The sequence below is a fragment of the Denticeps clupeoides genome, chromosome 2, assembly GCF_900700375.1.
Source record: "Denticeps clupeoides chromosome 2, fDenClu1.1, whole genome shotgun sequence".
NCBI classification, from domain to species: Eukaryota; Metazoa; Chordata; class Actinopteri; order Clupeiformes; family Denticipitidae; genus Denticeps; species Denticeps clupeoides.
In genome coordinates this window covers 21,996,205-22,013,380 of record NC_041708.1, presented here as the reverse complement: position 1 = coordinate 22,013,380, position 17,176 = coordinate 21,996,205, and the positions used below count along the sequence as shown (strand labels likewise).

The 17,176-nt window shown below is 47.3% G+C and overlaps 3 protein-coding genes and 1 non-coding gene across 4 annotated transcripts; 3 read left to right on the top strand and 1 right to left on the bottom strand.

The window, feature by feature from the left end:
• Nucleotides 1–743: 743 nt before the first annotated feature.
• On the bottom strand, nt 744–2,889 carry lypla1 (lysophospholipase 1). The gene is made up of 9 exons (XM_028966643.1): nt 2,669–2,889; nt 2,541–2,572; nt 2,396–2,461; nt 2,236–2,283; nt 1,922–1,992; nt 1,764–1,837; nt 1,423–1,524; nt 1,166–1,342; nt 744–1,077 (listed from the first exon to the last, which is right to left on the bottom strand). Exons 1-9 carry the CDS (start codon nt 2,735–2,737, stop codon nt 1,024–1,026), a joined length of 693 nt encoding a protein of 230 aa, XP_028822476.1. The 5' UTR covers nt 2,738–2,889; the 3' UTR covers nt 744–1,023.
• mrpl15 (mitochondrial ribosomal protein L15) lies at nt 2,405–5,941 on the top strand. The gene is made up of 5 exons (XM_028966642.1): nt 2,405–3,534; nt 3,947–4,104; nt 4,178–4,343; nt 5,287–5,410; nt 5,545–5,941. Exons 1-5 carry the CDS (start codon nt 3,430–3,432, stop codon nt 5,883–5,885), a joined length of 894 nt encoding a protein of 297 aa, XP_028822475.1. The 5' UTR covers nt 2,405–3,429; the 3' UTR covers nt 5,886–5,941.
• trnaa-ugc (transfer RNA alanine (anticodon UGC)) lies at nt 3,011–3,082 on the top strand. The gene has a single exon. It is a non-coding gene; the product is annotated as a tRNA-Ala (tRNA).
• A 7,797-nt stretch (nt 5,942–13,738) lies between the features above and the next one.
• Nucleotides 13,739–14,794, top strand: sox32 (SRY-box transcription factor 32). Its single transcript, XM_028961883.1, has 2 exons — nt 13,739–14,072; nt 14,163–14,794. The coding sequence occupies exons 1-2, from the start codon at nt 13,739–13,741 to the stop codon at nt 14,792–14,794; spliced, it is 966 nt and encodes a 321-aa protein (XP_028817716.1).
• Nucleotides 14,795–17,176: the final 2,382 nt, after the last annotated feature.

Sequence of the window (17,176 nt, the reverse complement as noted above, 5' to 3'; positions counted from 1 at the left end):
TGCGCAGCCCTATGACAGGAACACGTAATATTGCCAGTATGAAGATGCTTGTCACCTTTCATTTCATTTTGCTATAAGAGATGTAGCACGTGGGGAGACTTCGCTAATGTCACAAGATACGTTTGTTCAGGCCTTGCAGATCTAACCAGATAGAAACAGGATATCAGTACGCTGGAGAGGAGGAACCAACTACCCAGCCAGCCCTTTTTCTCTGGTGTTTTAGAAGGCGAACTTGTTTCATGGTTTATTAAGTAATGTGTAAAAGATGAAAGTGTTGACACTGTTTAAGGCACGTTGCTGTTTAACGCTTGTCAAGATTTCAGTAGAATTTGACGTTAAGAAAACAGCGTATGCAGCATTTACGTGATGCTGAATGCCTGCATGGAGACTTTTTTTTTTTGTTCCACCTGACGCCAGAAAAGCGCCTGGTTCAGACGTCCGTGTGAATGATACCTTAACCCTTGTCTCGTATTTGAAAACTTAATGTGAAGTCATGCAGAAAAATTGATGGGCTGCATCAATAACCAACGCACTGATAATCGAATGGTTGGACCAGTGACCAGTCCCTCTTATCCATTTCTCTACACCGGCGCTTCACGTCAAGCATCTAGTGGGGTGATCTAGTGCATATGACATCAGTGATATCCATCCGGATCCATGTGCTGCATCCTATTCTGGGAAAACACGCTTCTTCAGTCTTCGGTCAAGTAAATCTCCACCCACAGAATAATGCATGCTGGGAAGTCAGTGTCAGATTCTGGTTTATTAACAGAGCGTGAGGGAGATATGGCTTTTCAACATGAAACAAGCCACACCCACAGCTGCTATAAAGCATCAGTAGACTTGGTTCAGCCGCAGCGCCTGGTCCGACCCTTGACCTGAGGCTGACTTGGTATGGCAACGTATTCCTTGGCCCTCTCGGTCCACTCCGTTCTATGGTAAATGTAAATGTAGACGTCCTGCGTGTCCAGTCGGGGGGAGTCTGACCACCACCACCAGGGTTCACACAGCAGCGTCGAAATTTTAGTCGATTGGAGGCAATCGTTTCTCTATGAACTCTTGGATGTCGATCATTTCCTGTACACACGAGCAGAAGCAGTGAATTTACATCCGGGCATTAAACATGGGGCACAAAGTGCTTCAAACTCATCGCTGGAAATCCAACCTGCGGGCAAGAGGTGTGCTGCATTCTGGGATACGTCTTGAAGGTGATGTTGCCGGGGTTGATGAGCGTTTTCAGCTTCTCCACCGTCAGAGAGCCAAACACCAGAGGCACCAGCGGGTCGGCCTCGCCGTGGCACTGCAGCACCGCCACATCCTTGTTGGCCACCACAGATGAGGGCTGGGGGTTCACAAACGGTTCAAAGGTCATATATGTGAATGATGGGGGGGTTTAGGAAAGAATCGGGTGAGTGACCCTACCTGCGCAAACGAGCTTCTGAGAGGAAGCCAGGAGCTTAGAGCCACAACGCCAGCCAGCTCTTGGTGTGTAGTAAGAGCGGTGTACAGAGAAAGTGCTCCTCCCTAAATCACACACACACACACACACACACACACACAGAAGAATTTGTAACCTCAGGTGGATTTGCAGCCAAGGGTAAGATCTCCTATATAAGCTCTAACGCAAACCCTGGAGCTCGTTCTAAATCCTTGAAAGAGGATATAAGCAAGGTGCAGAGCATTCAAATGAGAAAGGACACGGACAGACAAAAAAAAATCCTTAATAATGGGTCAATAGCAACGCTCGATTAAATCCACTGTACCTGAGAGAATCCGCCAAGCACGATCCTGTGTGATGGAATGCCGTTCTTGACTTCCTGGTCTATCAGCGCTTTGACTGTGGAGGAAAAAGCCCTATAGCCGTTAATCCAGGCCATCTGAAGTGATAAGCACATTTGTGCATTAAGGATCTGCAACGCACTGTTTTCTGCAGCCCGTTTGATTCCAGGCTCGTCCTCAGCAGCATCCGGACTCAAACCAACAATGTTGAACCTGCAAGGACATCCCAGAATGAATATCGGGAAGGACATCACCACATGGCGGCACATCACAATCGGTCCACCAAATACTGCAGGGCTGTCCCAGTTTTAATTAGTTTAAAGGTTAAACAATGTTCACCCTACATCTGAAAATGGCAGAACGGAAACACGGCGGGATCAGTGCTTCCGTGCCCTTACGGAGCGGCACTGAAGGCAATCTGACGCGTGCAGATCCTGCTGATGCCGAATTTCTTACCAGGAGGGCATGTGCATGTTCATATTCAGGCTCACCGGCATGACTGGCCTAAATATTCAAACAAAAAGCAGCTTGGTTAGTCCAACCTAATTCTCGCGTGTAATCTGGCTTTATCTTGGCAGCACCTGTACAGCATATTAGGGGCAGCCGGTGTACTCACGCGTGAGGACATATGTATTTCACATGGGGGGTCCGGATGCCCGCCAAGGCCTCTGCCCAGCCATGCCTGGTGGAAAGGACAGCAAGAATGCATTCTTTTTTTTTATTTTACAGAGCCGGAAGTTCATTCTAAAACGGATACGTACCCCGTGTCGCCTAAGCCATGGAGAAATATTACCTGCAGTGGTGAACAAAGACGCGGAACATCAGTTCAACTCACCAAACGAGCACCAATCACCCTGCTCCATCACAGCAGCGTTTTACACTCACTCACCGCTGCGGTGGCCTTCCGGGCGGCAGGCACTATAGCGGGCAGCGGCGCGGACATGTTATTACCGCACATGCAACGGGCGGAGCGCTGACCTCCACCGGCAGAAAAGCACCCCGACCGCCGCCTGCGGCCCGCTCGACTGTTCGCGCCGTCACACGCTGATCTGCTGCATGAGCGGTCGCGTCCGACTGGGCGAGAAACCTGAGCGCAGGAGGCCGGGAAGATCCGCCTCTACTCGGCGGTGATTGGATGCGCGCAAACCAAGGTCAACTTCCGATTGGCCACTGTAGCAACACTCATTCTTAGCAGCAGTTAAAATAGCAGCAAGCGAGCAACGGCCTCGAAGGGGATGTAGCTCAGTGGTAGAGCGCATGCTTTGCATGTATGAGGCCCCGGGTTCAATCCCCGGCATCTCCAGGTGGCTCCTTTTTTACTATTAATAATATGTATTTTTTATCTCTTTATTCACAATTTGTACAATTTCTTTGGTTAATACTCACCCAGTTAGTGAATTAATTTAAAAAAATGTTTTGTCTATGGTACCGAGCGCCCCCTAACGCCCCACCGACGTACGCACCTAAAATGATACTATGCTTTAATTATTATTATTTTTTAAATAAATTATTAAAATGGCACTTTCTCTACGCATTTTCCGATAAGCGAGAAGGGGAAACACTACCATCCGTGACCCGCACTTCCGGCTTGTCGCACCACGTGAGCGGCCGCCATCGCTCTCGCCCTTGAGAGCGGCGCGTCGGGACGCGATGTCTGCGTCCAAGGCGACCGGTGGCAAGTCTTTGGACATTTTGAAGAATTTACCGCGGATCACGTTGGCTAACTTGCGGCCGAACCCCGGCTCCAAAGCGAAAGTAAGCTCGGTGCATTCTGGGTAACAAGCCGTGTCTTCTATTCTAACGCCTTCTGTCGGTTTTTGTCCCGAGGAAGCTTGGCGGGGTACAAAATTGTCCTTTAATTAAACGTCCTGTCTGGTCACTAATGATCGTTTGGCCAGAAGCTGTACATTGGTCAGTCTAGTAGTTCAGTGTACGGTTTCTGGCCGAATTAGTGCAGGAGGGTCGGTGTGTCTAATAATAAGATTCAACATTTTTATTTGTGGCATGCACGCAGTGAAATGCTTCCTGAACCGCCCTGTTTTCACTGTGCACAGTGAAATTAGGAATTATAGAAATAAAAGTTGCCCCTTTGAATGGTAAACATGTTGGTGCATTTGAAAATGCTTTCCTGAAGTGCACGGATGCTCATCTGACCGGTGTCGTTTAGGAAAAGCGTCGCGGCCGCGGGGCCCACGGCGGCACCAAGAGCGGCAGAGGTCACAAGGGCGAGCGGCAGAGAGGAAACCGTCCCCGCCTGGGCTTCGAGGGAGGGCAGACCCCCTTCTACCTGGCCATTCCGAAATACGGATACAACGAGGGACACAGGTGAATGTGGTGGCGTCATTTGGTTTTTATGAACACTGTTTCGGTGGGCTGACCCGCACGCGCCCGTGTTCAGTCTGCGTCCCCAGTATCCGCCGCTGACCCTGCGCAAGCTGCAGTACCTCATCGACCTGGGCCGACTGGACCCGACCCAGCCCATTGACCTGACGCAGCTGGTCAACAGCAGGGGGGTCACAGTCCAGCCTCTGAAGAGGGACTACGGCATTCAGCTCGTGGACGAGGTGTGTGCCAGCCGCATTTTTATTTTGTGCATATGCTGCCAGGCCCAGAAGTCTTAAGAAAAGGAAAACTAAGAAAATATGCTCCAGGGTTCTTTGAAAGTTTAGTGATTGTCACATGTGATACACAGCAGCAAAGCACACCTCATCGCACACAGTGAAATTTGTCCTCTGCATTTAACCCATCACCCTTAGTGAGCAGTGGGCAGCCATGACAGGCGCCCGGGGAGCAGTGTGTGGGGACGGTGCTTTGCTCAGTGGCACCTTGGCAGATCGGGATTCGAACCAGCAACCTTCTGATTACAGGGCCGCTTCCTTTACCACTAGGCCACCACTGCCTGGGTTCCTGCGGTCAATAAAAACCTGGAAAAGTCATAGAGATTTTTCCAGAGCTTGTAAAGTTGGAGGAAGAAACACTGTCGTCTAAGTTAAGGGTTTCAGGGTTGTCAGAAATTAAGTTTAACAATATTTTGATAAATTTGACTCTTTGTGATTTTTTTTTTCTTCCTCCAAATTCTCACAGAATTTCTGACAACATATGTAATTGAAAAGCAATGGAAATTCTTTTATAAAAATGTGTAAGAAAAAAATAAACAGGCTTGTGACCAGTGTGTGACTGGTTTTGACTTGTAATGTGAAGAGATCCACTGTGAGTGCAATATCAGGGTCTGGAAGTCCGGAAATTATCTGTTCGGATAAATTGTATATGTTTTAATAGAGTGCACTACGCTTGTGTAATTGCATGGTTTACTAAGTGATAGTCCAACAGCCAGTTGTACCCGGTTTTTCTGTACATGCAGCTTGTAATTCCCATTCCTGTCCACACAGTGGCAGTCAGGTGACACATCTGAGCTGTTTAATCTGTATAATTGATATTGGGTAATTACAGAATTAAGTGATACAAGTGTTCTAGAGCTTTGTAAACCTGCTTCTGTGTGCGTGGTAGGGAGCCGACCTGTTCTGTGCCAAAGTGAACATCGAGGTCCAGATTGCGTCCGAGGCGGCGATTGCTGCGGTGGAACGGAACGGCGGTGTCATTACCACCAGCTACTACGACCCGAGGAGTCTCAGTGAGTTTCACGTGGAAGAATACAGACGTTTTATTACCGTATCATAATACATTTTTAGCTAATGCTATAAGGCACGTTTTGCATCATTTCACTTCTATTCATGCAACTTTTCCTCTTTTGTGTGCTGCCTGCAGCTGTCCTAATAAAGCCGGTTCCGTTCTTCCTGACCGGCCAGCCCATTCCGAAACGCATGCTTCCCGGGGAGAACCTGCTGCCGTACTACACGGACCCCCGTAACCGTGGTTACCTGGCCGACCCGGAGCTGGTGCAGCAGGCCCGGCTGGCCCTGGCTCAGAAGTACTGCTACGTTTTACCCGACGCTGACACGGGCGCCCTGTGCAGCATGCTGGCGGCCAGGAAAGGGCCGCGCCAGATCTTCTTCGGACTCTCGCCGGGCTGGATCGTCAACATGACGGAGAAGAAGATCCTCAAACCGACAGACGAGAAGCTGCTGCAGTATTACGGCTCTCAGTAACGACCCGAGTTTCCTGTAAATAAATTATTCAATAAAAACGTGGCTTTTCAACATTGTGTTTCGTGTGGGGTTTTTGTGTGTTTGTACCGCTATCTAGGGGCTTGACAACCTGACCTTTTTTAAACATTCACTCTCATTCAGTCACATAAATCAAGCACAGACAGAGACTACAGGCTGCTGGGGGCAAATTTACATAAAGGGAGAAATTATGGCCCAGCGAGTTCGATTCGAACCAGAAGACCACAAAGACAACAACATTTATTTTTTATATAGCCCATAATCACATACAGTGTGTCTCAATGGGGTTTGACAGGCCCTACAGTTGACACCCCCCACACTTGTCCCCTCCACAAAACTCCACAAAAAAAACTCCAGGAGAGAGAAAAAGAAAGGAAGAAACCCGCATTCAGGGTAGGGTGAGCCTTCAAGTGGGTTGGTGATGATTTGTCCAAGTCCTACAGTTGTAGAGGTGGAGAGGTCCACAGACCCAGGTTCAAACCCCACTTACTACCATTGTGTCCCTGCATGTCTCCAGTAACTACTGATAGTACGGTGCTCTGGATAAGATGGAAAGATCATCCCAGAGGGAAATTCACAGTTTCCGGCAGTTTGAACTTACAAACAGACCAGGACACACTGGACAGAGCGTACATAGCACACACATTGTGGACAAGGCAGATATACTACATACAGTATAAATTTAAGACAAAAGAGACATGTTGCTACTGTGTAGTGCAAAGAAGTGATCGTCGTTGTGAAACACTGTCAACAAAATGTGTCCTCTGCATTTAACCCATGGCAGCCATGAAAGGGGATGTGGGGACAGTACTTGTGGTGGTTAGGAATCCACAGTCCCTATCCACAGTCCCTACCTACCCGCTAGGGACTGTGTGGTTAAGGTAAAGTCTAAAGTGAAGTGATTGTCACATGTGATACACAGCAGCACAGCACATGGTGCATACAGTGTGTCCTCTGCATTTAACCCATCACCCTAAGTGAACAGTGGGCAGTCATGACAGGCACCCAGGGAGCAGTGTGTGGGGACGGTGCTTTGCTAAGTGGCACCTCAGTGGCAGATCGGGATTTGAACCAGCAACCTTCTTTGGATTTCAGGAGGTCCAGGTCTCGCCAACTGAACTTCCTCAGGAGGTTGGCCTCCTTCAAAAAGCTGCTGCAGATGTTTTACCAGACCGGGGTGCTGGGCTGAAGACAACTGGACAAAATGGTGATGAGGGCGGGTGGCTTGTCACCCATGGCAGAGCGATGCAGGCTGAACCCAGACGACATTTACTTTATTTACATTTAACAGTCCCCCCTGGAGACACTCACGGTTACGAGTCTTGCTTAGGGACACAATGGTAATAATTGGTGTTTGAACCCGGGTCCTCTGGTTCCTATGCGACTGTGTTACCCACCAAGCTACTACTCTACCCCGGGTAGACAAGCCGCCCGCCCTCATCACCATTTTGTCCAGTCGTCTTCAGGCCAGCACCCCGGTCTGGTAAAACATCTGCAGCAGCTTTTTGAAGGAGGCCAGTTCAGTTGGCGAGACCTGGACCGCCTGAAATCCACTAAGGTGTAAATGTAAATCATGTCCATGCATTCAAGGTCTGAAGAAGTTTGATTGACATGAGACCGAGAAGCAAGGAGCATCAGCAGATGCAAAGGAAAACAGGAAACAGGTGCCAGCTTGTGTGTGTATGTGTGAGCAAATATGCGGGTGTGCACATGGTTAATACTGAATAATGATGTGTGTGTGTGTGTGTGTGTGTGTGGCAGCTGTGTCCGGACCCCGCGCTGCTAGATCCGCCAAGGGAGCCGTGACTTGTTTTCCACGGAACCCACAGGTGGCCGCTGTTCTGTTGGAGGGGAACGTCGGCAGCGCGTCTTCCAAAACACACGGGCGATGACGTCACGCCACGTCGCTCCCGGCGCATTCCTGGAATTCCTGTCTGTGTGAACCATTTCACACACACACACACACACACACACACATATCTAATTCATTAATTAATTGATTCAAAAGCCATCGCCTACCCATATGTTCCTGGCAAGAAATTTCACCCGAATTCATCATTGTGAATCATTTATTTTAGTTTCATTGCATGTTAAATCTGGTTTGTTTCCCCTTTTCTTTCAATGGGGTGGCTGAAATAAGCCTTTTGTTCAGCCTGCTGCTTTTTAAATGTTAAATGTCCTGCCTTTTCCCCCGACGTCCAGGAATAGAAGCAGAACCCGCGGCCGTCTTGAGGGACGCAGCTATAGAATTTCAGCGGCTCCTGTTGCGCCGTTATCGAAGGAAGCACATGTGCGCGCCAGCGGGGCTGCCCGCATTCCGAACCCCCGGTCACGCGCACGCACGGGCTCGGTGCGTGCTGACGTCACCGCATTTCACGATTAGATGGCGCACCATTCACTAATGTTTCTTGATGCGGCAACAAGTGTAACCAGATTCTTAAATACATTTTACGACTTACAAGTAAATGTAACACCGTTCACAGATGCATTTCTCAACTTTACGTGATGCACGGTGCACAGTGCGGTTACATTTATTCACAAACCGATAAACCTGCATTTGCAAACGACTGTATATATTTGTGAATACCTTTACATTTATTTGTGGATTTTTGCAGCCTCCCTGAAGTGTTTTTTTTTTTTTTTTTTTTTGTCAATCAGATGTCTCCATAGTTTACAGCCAATCACATGTTGACAACATGTCGTTTATTTTCATGAAACGAATCGGGGTTAAAAAAAAGCCGGTGTTTAGTTGGGGTAGTAACTGTGTTTCTGCTAAAAAATCTCTCAACGGGTTAACAGCAGCACTGATCAATTCATTTCTGCACACGACCTGTGGGTGCCTCTGTACTGAAGTATATATATTTTGACCTTGTGGAAACCACGTGACTTCATGCACATTCACTTTCAAAACAAGCATTAGAAAATGTTGGCATAAAAGAGAAAAAGTCCCTGTAAAGTCCAGGGGCTGTTACCTTCCTAAAATTATACTGTTGTTAAATAATGACCCTCATAAAACTACCAAGTACTAGTTATTTTAAGCAAGTTAAAATGATCGGATGATTGGACTATCAATAACCATTTAAACAAATAGTAGAAAAATCCAGAAAAACTAAAAATAAGTGAGAAATGAAGTATCCAGAAAGATCTGACTCCACTGTAAATAAATCAAACTGCAGGAAAAGAACAAAGCACAATCGGCGTTTCTGAGTGAAGCGCAGCTCTTATCTTCAAAGCTGCAGAGCTCCTTTACAGCAAGATGCATGAACTATGTGTGTGTGTGTGTGTGTGTGAGATTTTTTCCATGGAAAAAATAAACAGCAGAGCAGGCCGAGCTGGAGTCAGCGGAACGACGTGGGTGACAGACAGGCCTGCAGATTCCATCACTGAAGGCCACGAGGAGAAGCCTGTTCACACTCCACTGATCTAATTAGACGTTTAATTGGACAGTGAGGGCGCAGGTATCTTCATGCCCTCAGGCAGCGTGGAAGAATCGCCATTCCAATTCCAAGTCGTTTGACTTCCGATGTGTATTAAAAACCATTCACATCTTACCAATTTAGAACAAATCAGCAGTCGCAGACTCGCTTTCTGTTTGCTGAGGTGAAGGTGAAGCTTGGAGCAAATATGATGTGAACATGTAGTCATATAAAACCGTGTGTGTAGTGTGTAAGTGTGTGTGAACGATAGAGCCGGGGAACCCCCCACTCAGGACAGCTCTTATCACCTGAACTGTAACTGGAATACAATTGTTCATTTGCAAAGAATGGCGCAGGGTCACTTACAGTTCCACTTCAAAGTCGGCAAAGGAACTTATTTATAACCAAGAGATCCTTAGAGTCATCAATCACACACACACACACACACACACACACACAGTGAGGATTCTACAGTTTGGACAGGTCTGACCTTTGAGGGTCAAACTTCCCCCAAACGATTCCCATCACAGCACGATAAACAGTCACACACACACACCCTAGAAAATACACTGTACTGATGCTACAACGGGTTTGTTTAACGTATTAGACCGGTGTGGCTCTCAGGTTTATTGCTGCTCCAAGCTGATCAGCCCAGCACTGATCTAGTCCTGATTTACATTTACGGCTGTGTGTGTGTGTGTTTGTGTGTATTATCTGTTTTAAGAGGCGGTCCCACATTGTGTTCAACTAATGAGGGCTCTGTAAGCGCAGCATCCCCGGGGGGTGTGTAATCCTCTCAGCGTGAGTGTGTGTGTTTGCCCAAGGTGTGTTTATCAGCGCCCGGAGAAGAAGGGAGAATACAGTCGGCCCCCTTACCTGCTGTGCCAATACAATCCAGCACGGCGCACATACAATGCCGCACTGTATGGAGGCCCGTGGGCTCAGAACCTTTTCTGGCCTGTAGACCATTTGGCAGGCGAGTGACACACAAAGCCACCGAATCTGTCACATTTTGGGCATATAGTCCACACACGCGACCAAATTCGTCCAGCTGTGAGCTCAGCAGGTCCGCTTGAGTCCGTACAACATCCAAACACTTCCGGAAGCCTCCGGCCGGCATGTCCTGGGCCCACAGCTCTGTCTCCTCTCCTGCCAGCTTCCTCTCCTCACAGAGCCTCTGGCCTTTTTGCCAGCGGAGCGGGACCTGCGCCGCTCTGGCTCATATTTGAGCGCCATCCAATACAATGGAACATTGTGACCCAGACAGTGGGAGAACAATCCCCATTCAGAGAAGACAGAGGCCATTCAACCGGGGCGCACACACACTCAGAGATAACCTTGATGATGCATACACACACCCACCAGACAACGCTTCATATTTACATTTATACTCTTTATATGATTAATAATAAGCACATATATGTACAGATATCCGGGGTGAAAATATGTCATACAGACACTGACAATTATGAATCAAATAACACATATTTGTGTGTAAATAATTTATTAGTATTTGAAATATATAGTATAATATAATATACTATAATACAGTACAGGCCAAAAGTTAGGACACACTTTCTCATTCAGTGTGTTTTCTTTATTTTCATGACCATTTACTTTGGTAGATTCTCACTGAAGGCATCAAAACTATGAATGAACACATGTGGAGTTATGTCCTAAATAAAAAAAGGTGAAATAACTTTTGTTGTTGTTGGTGAATGGCGTTAATGATTATTATTTTTAACCAATGGGCTCGCGTGTTTTATTATAAGAACAGTGAGACGTTTTTGCGGTAGCCCCTCGCTCGAAACCGGCGTTATTGTTTTCACGCTGCGCCGCGCGCGCTAATTAATTAACCCCATTAGCGGTTAACGGCAGCTCGCGCCAGGATGTGGATTCCGCGCCTTCACCAGCGCAACTGCGCGCGAACGAGCAGGGGGCGGGGCGGGGGCGGTGCACGCGCCCGCGGGCGCGCGCGCGCGCGCTGCCGTGTTATGTGTATTTGCTCATTACATTCATAACCAACATCCTCACTTCCTGTACGTTACCAACGTTTCGAAATGTTATTTAATAAAGAGAGAAAAAAATACACGAACACACAATAATTAACATGCGGTCAAGGTTAATTATTATATAATCGTCCAATAACGATGGCACTTCATTAATACCGGGTCGAATAAAAAGTCATGGATTTGCAATAGTAATAAAATATATCTCCGACCTGTTCTAGACCGTTCCGTTCACCGTGTGCATATGCATTGTTCCAGTCTTATTCGATTATTCTATTTCAAATAACTTATACAAGCCGAAGCACGCAAAGCAGATCTAATTAGACTACAATTAACATAGCCACCATCGCCAATACGGACAATTCAATTCGGTATCATTAGACAGTCTAATAAGCATTGTGGGTAAAGTGTATCGATTAAAGCCACACACGTCTATGTTTTGGGTTGCGCTGCGTTTTTGTCGCTGCCGTTGCGCGGGACGCGGCCGAGTTTCGGCGCCCTTTGAAGACGGCGCGGCACCACCGAGGTGTCAACTCGCGCCAACTTCTGCATCGCCCGCGGCAACAAGTGGCCGCGACGTCGCAGGTGCAGCGCGCCCGGGCTCCGGAGGACCTTCCCGGCCTGGAGAGGTGCGCTTCTCGCCGTCTCGCACTTCTCCTAATAAAACCCGCTGCGAGGGTGTTCCCAAATCGGTCCGCCCGGCAACAAAAACGGCGGGTTGCCAAACCGAGTTGTTTTCACGCAACATTTTAGCGAATTGGAAACAATCTACAGGCCACCTGTGAATCTCTCATTTATGTCAGCATTATTATATATTGCATACATATATACATATATTTTTTAAAAATCTATTTCGTTTTCCTGACGAAAAAAAACACACACGTCTTCAGCGCTGCAACAGTACGTTTCCTTCCGGACCAGTCCCGAGTTTTCCGGACTCGACCTTATCGTTTCAAAAAACCCGTGGCTTAAAAATACACTCGCAGCCCACCCAGTCTCTCACCCCGTCCCCCGTCCTCGTCCCCCGTCCCCCGTCCCAGCGTCCGCCAGGCGCGGGCATAGCAGCAGTTCATGTTTGGCCAAAAACTGGGCCTTATTGAGGCTATTTTTGTGCTTTCTCCGTGCGCTTCATGTTCCCCAAATAAACCATGGATTCGTGCATTCTGTTGCCGCCGTATTACAGTTTTCAAATCAATACTGTCATCTCCTGCAAATCTGCTTTTGCCACAAAACCTTTACACTCCTGTTACCGTAATATTACCGTGTTTAACTCGGTTCAGACACCTTTACACTCCTGTTACTTTAATACTACCAAATTCATACACATTTACACTTTTGTAACTGTAATATTACAGTATTTAACCCGATTCAAAGACTTTTATACTCCTGTTACCATGATATTACCGTGTTTAACCTGGTTCAGACATCTTTACACTCTTGTTACCATAATATTACCGTGTTTGACCCAGTTCAGACACCTTTACACTCCTGTTACCATAATATTACAGTGTTTGACCCAGTTCAGACATCTTATACTCTTGGCACCGTAATATTACCGGATTTAACTGAGTTTAGAAACCTTTACACTCCTCTTACCTCAATATTACTGTGTTTAACGCAGTTTAGAAACATTTACACTCCTGCAACTGTAATATTACAGTGTTTAACCCAGTTCAAACCCTTTTACACTCCTGTTACTGTAATATTAAAGTGAAGTGATTGTGAAACACTGCAGCACAGCACACGGTGACACAACGAAATGTGTATCATCTGTATTTAACCATCACCCTTGGTGAGCAGTGGGCAGCCATGACAGGCGCCCAGGGAGCAGTGTGTGGGGACGGTGCTTTGGTCAGTGGCACCTCAGTGGCACCTCAGTGGCACCTTGGTGGCTCGGGATTCGAACCGGCAGCCTTGTGATTACTGGTCCACTTTCTTACCCGCTAGGTCACCACTGCCCAAGTTACTGTGTTTAGCCAAGTTCATACACTTTTATTCTTCTGTTACTATAGCATTCCCATGTTTATCCTAGTTGGGACACTTTTACACTCCTGTAGCTGAATCATTACCCTGTTTAACCCTGTAATAACTGTAATACTACTGGGTAACATGTCCCTGTTGGGGCAATACTGCTCAGGCACTTTTTCCTCCTGTTGCTGTAACATTAGCGTTTTTCACGTTCTGTATAATAGATAATAAACATTTTATTTTTAAAAAGTGAATAAAAGTTTCTGCTTTTCTGTGTGGACGCGATGTGCTGACAGCCCGAGGCCATACAGACTGTCATTCTCACACCTCCAGATCCACTCCTCCCCGGATCTTATTGGCTGCGGGCGGCTTTAAAGTTCCCCCCTTGACCCCCAGCAGGCCGCGACCCTCTCCCGGGAGATCCAGACGTCACCCGAACATCATGTACTTCGATCGGATGCTCCCCAGCTTCGCCATGGGCTCCGGCCGCGGCGACCTGTACCACCCCGCGGCGCTGCTGGAGGAGCCGCCCGCCTCGCACCCCTCCAGCCCGCTGTCGGTGGAGTCCGAGTCGAGCTGCTCGAGCCCCGAGGCCAAACCGGCGGCGGCGGCGGCGGCGGCGGAGACGGATGCGGTGGCGGCGGCGGCGGTGGCGGCGGCGGAGCCCCGGGTGCGCAGGCCGCTCAACGCGTTCATCATCTGGACCAAAGAGGAGCGCAGGCGCCTGGCGCAGCTCAACCCGGAGCTGGAGAACACGGACCTGAGCAAAATACTGGGTGCGTTCACAGATATGCTCATTGTTTGACTTTCATCTCGTTGCGTTTTGTTGCGTGAGAGTTAATGCATCTTGTGATGTTGTGGTGCAGGTAGAACATGGAAGGCCATGACCCTTGCTGAAAAGAGGCCGTACATGCAGGAAGCCGAGAGGCTGCGGGTCCAGCACACCATCGACCATCCAAACTACAAGTATCGTCCCCGGCGACGCAAGCAGCTCCGCAAGGGCTCCAAGACTCCACCCACCGACAAGACCTCGCCTGGCCACGCTTCGGCCGACATGGGCTACGCCACACCCTACGACCTGGGCTACCTGCTGCAGAACCAGCACGTGCAGCCGCACACCTTCGCGCACACGGGCCCGTTCGGTGAGGCACGCGCGGCCTCCTACCCCAACCACACTCATCTGATGACGTACCCGAGTTCCTACACCTCCACGTTCCCCCATGGAGCCGCCTTCCCCGGTGGGGTCCCGCACCAGAGCCCTCCGGCCTACCCCAACTACGCAGAGTGCTACGGTACCCATCATGCAGCGCAGCAGCAGTGGCCGGGGCCCGCACACCAACAGCGCGCCGATGGCCGGGGTGGGTGCGGCTGCTCGCTGTGCACCGGCGGGCTGTCGCTAGAATTCTACCTGGACCAGGTCCGGCTGGACATGCTGGACCAGCTGGACCGCAGCGAGTTTGAGCAGTACCTCAATCCGGTGCAGCCCACGGACAACTGATCTCCCCTGACCTTTGACCCTGTGTAAATAAATGTTTATTTAAATGAACGTGCAGTGTTAATATTTATAAGAAGTATGATGGATGCTTGTTGTCAGATTTAATCTGATATCATTCTTTGGCAAATTGTCAATCCCAAATAAAGCCTTTTTCCTTAAAAGTGTTGCCATGGTTTCCACACTGAATAAAAGGGAAGGTTCACATTTTTAAGTTATCTTAAATTCACATAGATTCTACTTAATATTTTTACATTTCCAACAAAACGTAACATAGTTAAAAGAAAATAGGTTGATTATTTTAAGAATAATATGTTTCATTTGGATTCAATGCCAAATTACATTATGTATTACATGACAGCCTTAATCAATAAAAAAATTTTCAGCGTGTAACTGAACGGGAAGAACAGAGTAGAGCTGACGTCCCATGACTATGGCGACCGGCACAACAAAGAACACATACCTGAAGGGAAAACTGTGATAGTTTGTGCGACTTTCCCTTCCGGAATGCCTTTAATTCCCACTTTTATCTCATGATGTGGCAATTTTGGGACGCAGATATGACAAGTATGTGACTGGTCGTGAAGAGAAATTCCAACTGGTGGAACTGCGAGAGATTACATCTCATTCGGGGGCCCAAATATTGAATCGTGGAATGCGAAATATTGATTCCGAAATATCTTCAGTTTATAGTTGAGCCAAATTTAGTGCGGCATTTGCTTACATTTGACATTCCTCAGATTTGGTGCTGCTCCGAGACATTTTCCATTGATTATTTCCTGTTGGAGACCTCAGTGCATCCCGGGTAAGTGTGTGCTCAGATAGTGGTCATCTGGCTGGAACATTTGAGGAGAAGACGGAGAGAGATGACGTTAGATCAGTAGTGAACCAACAATAAAATTTTGTGTGTGTGTGTGTGTGTGTGTGTGTGTGTGAGTGAGTCTGTGAGAGACAGACAGAAAGTTAATCGTGACACACCTTCCTGATGAAATCATGTATTTGATGCTTGATTGGCTCAAAATGGATGTCAATCAATCTTAAATGGTCCATTAAGGACATGGGGGAGAATAACGTGTTTTTTTCCTGTGATAAAGTCAGAGAGAAGAACTGACTTCCTGAAGCTCTTTACAGACCAAACCAACCACTGCTGCTCCTGTCGACTGGCCCAGCGCAAGATGCACTTCATTTTATCAGTGTATAATTTCAGCACTGATTATTCATATTGTATGTAGTGTGTGTGTGTGTGTGTGTGTGTGTGTGTGTTAAATCAAGGCTGTCCCCCATGCAAAGATGACAGTGGCGGATGCTGCCTCATTATTCCATGAAAGAGTGTTGGTGATGGGAAAGGTTTTCGTGCGCGCGCGCACACACACACACACACACACACACAAAAACAACAACAGAACCTAAGAACATTTTTCTCAGACATGAAATAGAAGTGAAATTGAAAGGCTTACAGCTATTCACAAAGCACAGTCCCTGTCACTCCCTAACCCGCCAAGAGAGGGCGCTGTCAGGACCAGGCGTGTTGGTGTCGGGTCCTATTACATGCAGTGTTTATGGCAGATGCTGACACACTTCTGGACACTTTCTGCACACACACCACAATGAGCAGAAGCTCAGTATGACAGTCTGACCTACATACACCCCCCCCCCCACACACACACACACACACACACACGCACACACACACTGGTAAATAAAGCTCTCAAAAAGCCTTTCTCTTGATTAATTCCTTGCAGGTTTGACTAAACCTGCATGTGTATGTGTGTGTTATGAAAAAGGAGTGTTCCCTACTAAAATCCCAGAGATTAGCAACACAGATTAAACTCTCAAAATAGAGAAATCCATTTTAGGATGGTGATTAAAATTGCCGGAATACTGATGATGGACAGAGAGGGGAGTTTCAGAAACACTGAGTAACTGGTGATTATGCTGAGTGTGTGTGATTCAGGTGTTGGATATTGTAAATGAATCTAAAACATTTTGTGTTTGATGTTTTGTTCATACGTATGCAATAAAAAAAAACATAAATCTGGCAAAAGAAATAAAGGACTTTATCTGTTTACCTCTGAACACTTCTGTAACTGTAATATTACTGTATTTAACCCAGTTTGGACACTTTTACGCTCGTGTAACTGTAATATTACCACGTTTAACCCAGTTTGGACACCTTTACACTTGTGTAACTGTAATATTACCACATTTAACCCAGTTTGGACACTTTTACACTCATGTAATTGTAATATTACCACGTTTAACCGAGTTTGGACACCTTTACAACTCGTGTAACTGTAATGTTGCTATGTTTATTCAAGTTTGTTGTAATATTACCATGTTTAATGCAGTTTGGACACTTTTACACTTGTGTAACTGTAATATTACCAT